This window comes from Solanum stenotomum, chromosome 4 (assembly GCF_019186545.1).
Source record: "Solanum stenotomum isolate F172 chromosome 4, ASM1918654v1, whole genome shotgun sequence".
Classification (NCBI taxonomy): Eukaryota; Viridiplantae; Streptophyta; class Magnoliopsida; order Solanales; family Solanaceae; genus Solanum; species Solanum stenotomum.
In genome coordinates this window covers 62,703,095-62,715,693 of record NC_064285.1, presented here as the reverse complement: position 1 = coordinate 62,715,693, position 12,599 = coordinate 62,703,095, and the positions used below count along the sequence as shown (strand labels likewise).

Sequence of the window (12,599 nt, the reverse complement as noted above, 5' to 3'; positions counted from 1 at the left end):
CTGAATACTCAAAATAGGGTTCATGTTGAAAAATAGTCATGAATAATCAACTCCATAATCACAATTCACATTGTATGATAATTCAATGATTAGGAATGGGAATTCAATAATCAACAACTCAAGAATTCATAACTCAAAATCAACTCATCTCAAGAATACTGAAATCTAAGGATAGAATCCTATATTACTCTTTTACTGATTCGAAATTATATGTAGGGTGTGAGGACGAACTAGACTAACATTATGATAGCCTTACTTACCTGGGAAGAACAAAGTTTTTGGCAAAATAAATGAAGTTTGAAGAACTCTTGAAAACCCTAGTTTTATTCCTCTTGAATCCTTGCTCTAAGTCTTTGAAGTGTTAAAGAACGTAAAATAATGTTTTAACATTGTTTAGACCCTTAATTAGGTGAAAAAGAGGTGTGGTTTAGGCATAGAAAGGGTGGGAAAATACTGAACTACCCCTCTTTGAAAGCTGACAATAATTGTCCACGAGACTATCTACGGTTTGTGGTTTGATCTACGGACTGTAGATCTTATCCGTGGAATTGATATTGAATTTTTAAGGCTCAAGAGTCCATTTACGGGTCCAAACGACACCCAATAGTAGTTCTTGCATCCCGTCAATTGGATCTGTAGGATTTGGTCCAAAACTCGACTCCCAGTACTCTACCGGCTACTGGACATGATAGGTCGTCGTTCAACCTATGGCCCGTCGGTTGGAACCGTCGTTCACAGACTCATAAAACTCTAACATGACAGTCTCTGGTAAAACAATCATAACTTTTTACTCCGAACATGAAATGAAGCAAACTTGCTGACATTGGAAAGAGGACTCAACGAACTTTAATTTAGTAGGTCATAGTACACCTAATACATTATGTGCTGGGCCTGGGAGGTATGATCATTTGAAAATGACCTAAGTAGAATCTTATGTCAAAACTTAATCGGTAATGAAGCTTCCAGCTCAACTTTGTGTTAGGGGGTTCTAGTGACATTAATTCATCTCCAAAGTTATTCCCACACTAAATAATTGACCTTTACACATATAAGAAATTTAAGAATCACTCGATAAGGCCTTACATGTAAATGAAGAATAGTTTGGGTCTTAACATAGAAATTTTTAGGGTGTTACATCTCCAACTTCCAAGGTTGATGCCCTTCCACTAACTCCTTTTATTTTGGTATAGGAGTATTCTCTCTCCAACTCTCGTTGATGCCCTTTCCATCAACTTTTTTATTTACTTTCTCTAACTTTTAATTTAGAGAAGAGTTTCTTCCTATTGTGCTTGATTGCACTTTTTTAAATCTACAATATTTTGTAAGTCTTTCCTCCTAGTATATTTTTGTTATGCATATATCATTTGTCCGACCTTTGTTAACATGATCATTGACTAGACGGGCGGCCTATATGGATCATAGACACCCGCTAGCAGCGGAAACTCTTTGATTCTCTAACAGGATCGTAGAAGCTCTGATACCAATTTGAAGGATCATATTTTATTTATAAACTCAAAAGTTCTTGAATCCTACTTCAAATTTTATATATCCCGTATGTCTTGCATGTTTTTGTCTATTGAAATTAGTAGCAACATCCTTATTTATAAAAGTATGAAACCAAATTAAACTATAACTAGAAAATCTATTGCTATATAAACTAGGACAAACAAATCCTAACGGGACATTAATTAAATAAGTACCAAAAATAACAAATTCTAAATAACTTAGGATTCCTACTTCAACTTTAAATTATTATTTCAACATATCTACATTTTACAACGATGGAATGACCAAAAAATTCATGTACTTGTTTAGATTTGACATTCTGGCCCATGCACTCTGTGAAGTTTCATCTAAACAACTAAACTTAATAAAAAACAAATATTTTAAACTCCTCGAAGTTTGTGTGTTCTTCACTATGACTAATGATATTACTTCTTGTTTTTTATCTTCAATCTACTAAGATCATTCACATAGATATTTCTTTTGGAAAAACTTAATCTAGTGGGAATATAAATATTAAAAGGTTATCTTGAAAGGAAATATCTTTTGAAAGAACACAATTTTTTCTAATTTTGAAGAATCGTACAACTCAAATGTGACATTTTTATCTTCTCATAAGCAAGAAAGTTTAAAATATTGCTTAAGGAATCATCATTTGTTTAGGCATAATGCATAAAAATGTGCCCTTTAACTTAGCTTTATTTGACATTTATGCACTCGAACTTTGGGTGTGCACAAGTGTAACGCCCCAGCCCGCTAGTGATATTGTTAGCTTTGAGCCTAGGTCCGCACGACTTTAAAAGGCGTCACTAGTTGGTACGGTCTGCTTACTTATATACTCAACATCTCTCATGTGTTTTGCCGATGTGAGACTTCTAATCTGAAGGTGGGGGCTCACATACACCCCCTCTATGGACTCAACATATTTGCTGAGGTTTGCCCCACCTTACCGGGATTTGCCTAAATTCAGTTGAACTCTGACCCACATCGACAAGGCTGACACAAGAGTGGCTCTGATACCATTTGTAACGACCTAACCTACTAGTGATATTTTCATTTTGTGCCTAGGCCCGTGCGACTTTAAAATGCGTCACTAGTTGGTAAGGTCTGCTTACTTATATACAGAACTTCTCTTCTAATCTTAAGTTAGGGCCTCACAACAAGTAGGTACTTAAATTTGTATAGAGTTGAACAACTAGATACACACGTCCTACTTGGCGTCATACATGTAAAATCATGCTCGATGCGAAATCCTACGTGTATTATGCCACGTAGGACACATGTATTTACGCGTTCAACTTCATAAAAATTTAAGTGTCTATTCCTGCACACCAAAAGTTGGAGAGAATAGATTCAAACTGAGGTCAAGTTAAATGACATATTTATATATTACGCCTTTTGTTTATATATAAAGTTCAAAAAAGAAAACAAAGTATTTTTTAGTTCTTTTTAATTTTGCTACCCCACCCCCCAAAAAAAAATCCCCACTCTTATAATTTTTTTAATATTTTTTAGTTCAAACTTTTGTGTTCACTCGCTTTTAAATATGTGTAACCACACATTTTATCCGACTCAGCAAATTTAAATGTCACATAAGCTTAGTCAAATCAGGATAAGAAGGGTCTCCCCTCGACCATTTCGCCTTATAAAACAATAAATAAATATTGACCAAATGTCCAAAATTCGTGATTGTTTTTCCTAAAAGAGCCACCTCTACAAATAATAAATAAATACTGACCAAATATCCAAATATCATGATTTTTTTTCTAAAAGCGTCACCTACTACAAATGATTAATAAGTATTGACCAAATATTCAAATATCATAATTTTTTTTTTCTAAAAGATATCATATCTTATTAATTTCATCCTTATCTATCTTCAAAATTACTTTCCATCTTCTCAATTTAATTATCTATATATAGTCCTCGTTATTTCAAGCATCAAACCACATTACTTCTCAACTATTATTCTTGAGCTTTCTTTACTTTTTCTTCTTCTTATAATTCCTTTGAGAGTTTCTGAAAACATGATTGATCATGAGAAGAAGAATAGATCAGTCTTTCGTAATGTTAGCTTCCAAATTGAACCTTCTAAAGATGAAGCTAACTGTTACACCATTTATAATCCACAAACAGTTGGTACAAATTCTACAAAAGAACCAATTACTGATCGTCTGAATCGTAAATATAAGGAGATGCTACATGGATGGGTAGCTGAAAAGAGACAACGTGAAAATGGATCCGGAGCATCTGACATGGTAAATACAATTTTTAGATTTATTGATCACTATCCACTTAATTATATTATCTCTTGTTTTATCTTTTCTTTTTTCCTGAAAACAAAGAATCACAACATTTGTTTTGTGTGTGTTAAGCGATAATTAAACTTTATTTTCTTGTTATAAATTGGACTACTAAACTACAACAATGCTATCACATTCAAAGTTATTTGGATTTTATATTTTATATTTTTCTTTAGCTATTTAATTTTTTATATATAACTAGTTTTAATCCTAATTAAGGACCAATGAATCCCTAACCAATGATATATCAAGAAAATGAGAGCTAGTTAATGTGTGCAGTTTGTATTTTGTAAAATCATATATATATAGTTAGTTCGTAATAAAAATCTTTGTTGAATTGCAGTATTACTATCATAAGAGCAAACAATGTCGTTCTCTTGTAGAGGTAAGAAAATATGTATTCAGGGGTTTATCAAAGCTTGAAGTTGATCAAGAAATCACTGAAGTAAAAGAGGTAAGGTCCTAACTATATGATACTAATTTTTATTGTCATGTTAAGATGAAAATACATTTACATTATTCTTATTATTTTTTTCTTATTTATCCAAATGTTGAGGTTATTGAAAATCACTCCATGAAAAGAAAGGCTGAATGTTCTATCTTGGAAAGGAAGTCTGCAACAAAGAAACTGAAAAGCAACAACTATGGCAAGAGGGAGGTCAAAAAGTTTCTCGGTGGAGCAATGAACAACCTCATGAATATGAATGTGAAACACAAAAACAAGGTAATTTAATGTTACGCTAGCTATTAGACAACGATTTTTTTAATTAAAAAATCACTATAGAAAATATAGGAATTAGAAATTGATAAATCTCATCATTTGAATAATTTTTTTTTATCATTATATAATCTTATTTAGTAATGTATTAACAACAAATTATCAAAAAATACTTGTTAGATATAAGCTATTTGACAACTAATTTTGTAGTTGCACTATAATTTTTGGTCGTTATTTCTCTCTCTCTCTCTCTATATATATATATATATATATGTTTTTATGTATTCTTACAACAGTAATATTTTTTAAATGAAAGGATGTTGGAATGTCAGAAGAAGATTCCTCCCCGAAAAGAAAAATAGAATCTTCAATCTTGGAGGGAGAGCCTGGAATAAAGGACCAAATAAGAATATTATTCACACCAAAGGAAAAATACAAGCGAGAATATTTTCTGAACAACCTAAATTGGTGCTGGAATCACAAGGTTCAACAAATTGTGAGAGGTCTAGTTGGCGACGATCACAGAGCTAGTAATGGTGCAAATAGTGGCAGCAATGAAAGAGAGAGTGGCCGCGAAGATAATAGTGGTGGAATTTGAATATCCCATCATTGATTTTTCATGTTTTGAAACAATAATTTAATTTTGTTAGTTAAAACTATATTTGCCCTAAGTGTTTGATGAATTTCTTGAAAAAAATCAATTTGAGTTTTGTTTTATCAGTAAGATTTGAGTTTTCTGGAAACAGGATATTAATTGTTCTATTTTTGCTATATTACAATGTCTATTTGGATGGTTGTTATGTTTTGTTTCATAAGGTATTGTATTGTATTATTTTAATGAATACAATGTTTGGATAAATTGTATCATTTTATGTCTTTATATAATGTTGCACATCTACAGTTTGAATGATAAATCTAAAAAAATGGATGAAATGAGATAAAGCTAATGTGAAAAGGTAGAGTATTCTTGTTCATGTTATAATAGTCTTAATATTGTTTTTTTTTTGAAGATCCTATCTCTTAAATATTTTTAATATTCAGATATTAGTAAAGGATTATTCCTTAGTTTAATGCAATTATTTATGACCGCACTACAACACATTGTATCTATAGTTACGAAATCTAAGCTATGAATGTATAAAGCGTAGCAATTACCTAGTAATAACCACAAAATTTTAAACTTCATAGCTATCTAAAAATTCGTAAAATTTCTTAGCCACAAAATTTTTATAACAAAGCTAATCCTTCATTTTTGCTACACTTGCTAATAATTGTGGCAAAAATTGGATGAATAGCTACAATCTTAGTGCTATAGTAAACTTTTTGTAGCTAATCATAAATTTTTGACACGCTAAAAAAATTATTGTAGCAGTAGTAATATTTTAGCTACAATAAACTATTTGAAATAAACTATTGTAGCTGAATAAATATTTTTGCTTCAAGTTATAAAAATTTGTGGCAACAATTAAATGATATAGCCACGTCTTTTCTGCTATACTAAAATTTGTAGCTAATTATTCATTTTTGCCACGAGTTGAAACTTATTGTAGTAATAATACTATTTTTAGACACAATAAAATATTTGTTGACTTTTACCAACAATGCTTTGTTGGTAAATAAATAGGGTTTTTATTTATTTTCTGGTGTGTGATAAGTGAAAAAAATATTATCCAAAAGAATTTATACATAATCTAGCAAAATACTATATGTGCGGAAAGGGGTGGGGAGTAATGGTTCAAGGTGGGATAGTCAAGTGATGAGAATTGGGGATGTTGGGTCAGTGTGGATAGGACAATGAATTTATCATCCCTATTTTTATCAGGAAAATCATTTTTAAAGAGTTTGTTTTTCTTGAAAAATTAATTTTAAAAATATTTGACCAACCAAATATGGAATTATATTTCCCTCTGTACCAAACACACTTAACTTTTAAAAAAATTCTATTGTTTTTCAAAACCTTCATTTTGTTTCAAATTTCCATATATACATTGCCTTCAATTTTTTTTTTAAATATGTCTTGATCTTTTTGTTAATTATTATATTCACCTTAACTAGTCAATATTTATGTTACATATGAGAAAATCAGCACAGGTTGTTGCTAATCAATTGAGTTCCTCCATTGATGGAGCTTGAACTCACAAGAGAGAAGAAGAAGAATCTAGAAGAGTTGCATGAAAATTATATTCCATTGAATGTGAATTAAAGGAACTGAAACTGTACAATTGATCATTATATACACACATTTTAGACTAGTAACAAACTAACAAACTTTCTAACTAATTGCACTAACTAAAATGTGTTATAAATGACCTATATTCTCAACACCCCTCTCAAGTTGGAAGTAAGTGTATTTACAGACAACTTGTTCAATAATGTAGCATGCTTTACTCCAGTAAGAGCCTTTATGAGGATATCTGCCAGTTGTGAATCAGTGGAAATATGGTGGAGAGTGATCAAGCCTTGCTGAAGTTTATCTCTAACAAAATGGCAGTCTATTTCTATGTGTTTTGTCCTTTCATGGAATACTGGGTTCTTGGCAATGTGTACTGCAGCTTGACTATCACAAAAAGCTTGTATAGGTAAGAGGCATTATACAGACAACTCATTCATCAATCTTTCAAACCAAACTAGCTCCCCTACTACCTGTCTTATAGCTCTATATTCTGCTTCAGCAGAGGACAAAGATATTGTTGCCTGGTTCTTGGACTTCCAGCTGACAGGACTATCACCCATGAGGACTAGATACCCACTGACTGACTTCCTTGAATCAGAACAAGCACCCCAATCTGAGTCGCAATATGCCCTGACAGTAAGATCAGGTTTATTTGAATGAATATTCCCATTGTAGGATCTTGTCTCAGATATCTGAGGACATGATAAGCTGCCTTTAAGTGTGGTTCCCTAGGTGTTTGCATAAACTGACTTAGGTGCTGCACACTGTATGCTATATCCATCCTAGTATGTGTTAGAAAGTTAAGTTTGCCTACTAACTTTCTGTAATAAGTAGGATCAGATAGTAGCTGCCCATTAGAGGCCTTTAATTTTTCAGTGTAGTCAAGTGCTGAAGCAACAGTTTTGCAGTTCAGAGAATCAAATTCCTTCAAGAGATCAATGGTGAACTTTCTTTGTGAGATGAGAACCCCATCATGTCTGTACAATATTTCCAAGCCCAGGAAGTAGTGAAGTCTACCTAAATCCTTTATTTTAAACTGATCATTCAGGAAAGACTTTAGAGAGTTAATCTCTGCCAAATCAGTCCTAGTTAGAATCACATCATCAACATAGACAGCAACAAAAACCAAAGAACTGCCTTTCTTTGTGTGAAACAGTTAGTAATCACTATGTGAATGTATGTACCCCCTAGAACAAAGACTGCTGGCCAACTTATCATACCACTGCCTACTAGCCTGTTTTAAACCATATAAAGATTTTTCCAATTTGCACACCATGTTTGGGAAATCCATTGCAAGACCTGGTGGTAATTTCATGTAGACTTCCTTATTCAAATCACTATAGAGGAAGGCATTGTTGACATCTAACTGATACAGACCCCATCCCTTTTTAACAGCCAGTGTAATCAAACTCCTAACAGTAGTCATCTTTACTATAGGAGAGAGGTTTCATTGTAATCTACACCAGCCTGTTGAGTGTACCCCTTAACTACCAGTCTTGCCTTAAACCTTTCTACACTACCGTCAGCCTTGTGCTTGATTTTATATACCCACTTACAACCAATGGCCTTCTTATCCTTAGGCAGAGGAACTAATTCCCAAGTATTATTTGCATAAAGAGCTTCAAATTCCTGTGTCATAGCCATTTGCCAGGCAGGATACAAAATTGCTTCTTCATATAAGGAAGGTTCACAATCATGAGAGATGTTTTCAACTAATTGCTGGCTATCAGAATACAATATGGTAAAACAAATACTGTCATGGTTGGTCAGGAAGGATGTAAGAGAATGGTGAGAATCAGGTTGTGTTGATGAATGTAATTTAGGTAAAGTGTATTTGTATTCTTTGAGGTAGTGAGGGGTATGGAGTGACCTGGTTGTTCTGCGAAGAGCAGGTGGAGCATCACAGGGTGGAACTGGTGTATTAGGAATGGTAGTACCTGGTGTATGTTCATTTATATTGGTAGATATTTGGATATCAGGGACTACATTAAGGAGTTCATGTGATGTTGTATCTACTGTTGTTACTTTATTCGTAGTGACTGCATGTGGTATGTTAATGTTTAAGAAGTCATCATTAGAGAAAATGCTAGGTGTACCAGGCATGCAAGATTAAGTTTTAGGATAATGAACAATGCACTTTAAAACAGAAGCAAAAGTAGAATTATCAGGGGCAATTACAAAAGGGAAGACAGACTCATGAAAAGAAACATCTCTGCACACATGAACTCTTTTTGTAGCTAAATCCAAAACCTTGCAACCTTTTGTGTTGAATGGGTATCCTACAAAAATGTGTGGTATTGCCCTTGGTTCAAACTTATCTCTATGGGTTTTCAGGGTAGTGGGAAAACATAAACATCCAAAACTCCTAAGGTGAGAATATGTAGGTTGTGTTTGATATAACATTTCATAAAGGGATTTGTTTTGTAGGATCTTGGAAAGTAATCTGTTAATAAGATATGTGGTTGTTAAGACACACTCTCCCCAATATCTCATGGGCAATTTAGACTGAAATATGAGTGCCCTTGCAGTTTCAAGAAGATACTTATGTTTCCTTTCAACTACACCATTTTGTTGAGGTGTATAGGGACAAGATTTTTGATGGATTATACCATTTTCTTGGAAAAAATGTGTGGCTTCATTTGAGGTGAATTCCAGACCATTATCAGACCTGATGGTCTTCAGCTTAGTCTGAAATTGGTTCTCAACAAGGGAAATAAATGCCTTGAGTGTTTGCAAAGCATTGCTCTTACATCTAAGCAATTGTGTCTAGGTTGATCTAGTATGATCATCTACTAAGGTTAAAAAGTAGTGAAAACCATCATGAGTGGGAATGTGGTATGGTCCCAATAGGTCAATGTGAAGCAACTTAAAAGGCCTGGTGGTGGTGGTTGTGCTTTCTCAGAATGACATTCTTGTCTGCCTTGCCATAGGGCATATGGTACAAGTGAAAGGTTGTTTGGTAGAGAAATGACAAGGAATAGTAGAGATGCCCTTCATTTTTACAAAAGGTACATGGCCTAGTCTAGCATACCACAAGAGATCATTAGTATAAGTGCCATCAGAATTAACTTCAAAAGAAGAACACTTGGTAGTGGAGTGGGAAACAAAATTAAAATCAGAACAACCCTCTTTATTCATATGAGAAAAACCTTTTACAGTAGAGTAATGAATGTTTTGAACTGGACTGTTAGCATATTTAGCTAAGGAAGTAAAATGATTTGCAGTGACAGGAGGGCCATCAGAAGAAGAACCACAGTTGTGGCATTGTGTACACAAGAAATAGAGGCCATTCTTTGCTATACCAAGTTCCAGAGAGCTCTTCAGATAAGGGCCCTGCAACAAACAAGAAACACTATTAAAACTGATTACATTTTTAAGTTGTAATGCTAGACAATGAACTAATATGAGATTGAATTTGAAAGTAGGCACAAATAAAATTTTCTGCAATGTTAAAACTTGATTTAAACATACATCACCAATTTCAGTCACTTTAACTTTGTAACCATTAGGTAGGGAGATGAGAAAAGGATATGGTAGTGGTCTAATATTTGTGAGAATGGCTTTGTTATATGTCATATGATGTGATGCTCCGGAGTCTATGATCCAAGAACCAGCAGTTAATTTAGCACATTTACAAGAAAGGTCACCAATCTCAGTAATGGAAGAATAGCACACAAGTACACCTGCCAGGTTCACAGCTCCACTGAACACATTTTCTGAGTTGGAAGTTCCATGTCCAGCTTGTAGAGATCCCGAGAGGTTTAATAGTTGTTCATACTGATCTTTGGACAGGTTTAATGACACCTGCTTCTTTAACTCAGAATCTTCATCACAGTGGTTTCCATCAGTCTCACTACTACACATAGTTGCCACTGCAGAGTTGGAACCCTTTCCTTTAGAGAATTTAGAGTTGGGTGGGTACCCATGAAGCTTGTAACATCTTTCCCTGGTGTGTCCTGATCTCCTGCAGAAATCACAAAACAAAGTAGACCTGATAGTACTAGAGTTCTCTGTAAGTCCCTTAGAAGAGCTTTTTCATCTTCGTATAATACCCAGTGACATCCAAAGTTCCTTGAACAAGATCATTGATTTCTTTCTGTAGCTGATACAACTTACAACCATTTGTCTGGTCATATCTTTCCTCCAATTCAGCCCATAATTCATGTGCATCGTTAACATACTGCAGACTATCTCTTAGATCAGGTGACAGGGAATTCAGAATCCAAGAGGTTACTATGTCATCACACTTCTCCCACTGTTGGAAACTAGGATCATCTAGATTGGGCCTTACTATTTTTCCATTGATAAAGCCTGTTTTACTCTTAACAGATAAAGCTCTAAGAACAGCTCTTCTCCAAGATCTATAACCAGTGCCATCGAAAACTCCAGGCAATAGGGACGAACTTGCATTCTCAGAAGGATGCAAATAGAAGGGACTGACAACAATATCCATCCTAGCAGTGGATGTAGAACCAGTCGAAATTGGATCAATTTGATTTTCATCCATGGTGAAATCGCGATGGGGTTCAAAACAGGAATAAGGAACAAATACAATTTGAACAACAACAGGACTAAAAAAGAAATGAAAACGAGAACAGAAAGAAGGGAACAATGTTAGTTTAATCACTAACAGCTGGAAACTCAAAGTTCAGAAGATGAACTCAGCAGTAGAATTCACAATACAACTTCTTTGGAAAAAAAAACAAAACTCACAGATGTGGATGCGGAAAATGGAGCAGGATCTATGTCCAAAGCTTTGATACCATGAGAAAATCAGCACAGGTTGCTGCTAATTAATTGAGTTCCTCCAATGATGGAGCTTGAACTCACAAGAGAGAAGAAGAAGAATCTATAAGAGTTGCATGAAAATTATATTCCATTGAATGTGAATTAAAGGAACTGAAACTGTACAATTGATCATTATATACACACATTTTAGACTAGTAACAAACTAACAAACTTTCTAACTAATTCTGACTAACTAACTTTTAACTAACTACATTAACTAAAATGTGTTATAAATGACCTATATTCTCAACAACATATTTTTCCCCATGTCATTTATACAAATTCATATGGACTAATAATTTTTGAAGACCTTCGTTGACATTTTCTAAAAATATATGCACTGATCTAGCTTTTGTTTTTATTATTAAAAAATAAAAAAGTCATTCATTCATATATATATATATATCCCACAAAAAATGACATGGATTATTTTTCTACATATATTATTTTTCCACTACTTCTAATAAATTTCTAATAAATAACATGAAACGCAAGATGCAATTTCCTTTACTAACCCTCTTTTGTTTGTTTTACTTAAAAATATATGTAAAAGGAAATATGACTGTGTTTTCGAAAAACCGATTAAACTTATGGTTTAAGAGAAATCGGGTTTTCAAAAGGACAAAGCCGCCACTTAATTTTTAGTAAAAAATCAAGAAAAATCTTAGAGTTTTTCAAAAGATTTAAAACAGATAAAATCAATTGAAAAAGGGTTCGAGTTCAATGTACATTCCGAGAAGGTGTTAGGCCCTCGGAATGTCCGCTAACTTGCGGTTGACCGACGATTTGACGAAAAATGATTTTGACTAATTTTGAAATTTTAACTAAGTAAAAGAACTCATTTACTTTAACTAAATATTTTTTTAAATTTAACTAAGTAAAGAACACACAACTTTGACTAATTTTGAAAAGTTTAATAAAGTGAAAGAACTCATTCATTTTAACTAATTATGGAATTTTAACTAAGTAAAAAAAAACTTATTTATTTATTACTATTATTATTTTTTTTATCAAGGGGGATAACTTAAAAGAAAACTTTTAAAGGGAAAACCTCAAGTGTTGACGGGACTAATAAAAAATGAAACTGACCATGGAACAATAAAATATATATATA

At 33.3% G+C, this 12,599-nt stretch overlaps 3 protein-coding genes and 1 pseudogene across 5 annotated transcripts in view; all 4 read left to right on the top strand.

The window, feature by feature from the left end:
- The window catches only part of LOC125862143 (uncharacterized), a 339,538-nt gene that overhangs the window by 108,730 nt on the left and 218,209 nt on the right, over positions 1-12,599 (top strand). The window lies entirely within an intron of this gene.
- Positions 1-12,599, top strand: part of LOC125862136 (chlorophyll a-b binding protein 5, chloroplastic) — a 240,617-nt gene that overhangs the window by 216,907 nt on the left and 11,111 nt on the right. The gene's annotated exons all lie outside the window — the stretch shown is intronic.
- On the top strand, positions 3,699-5,122 carry LOC125861651 (uncharacterized). Its single transcript, XM_049541505.1, has 4 exons — positions 3,699-3,761; positions 4,150-4,260; positions 4,363-4,530; positions 4,841-5,122. The coding sequence occupies exons 1-4, from the start codon at positions 3,699-3,701 to the stop codon at positions 5,120-5,122; spliced, it is 624 nt and encodes a 207-aa protein (XP_049397462.1).
- The window catches only part of LOC125861649 (allene oxide synthase 3-like), a 4,941-nt pseudogene continuing 3,558 nt past the window's right edge, over positions 11,217-12,599 (top strand).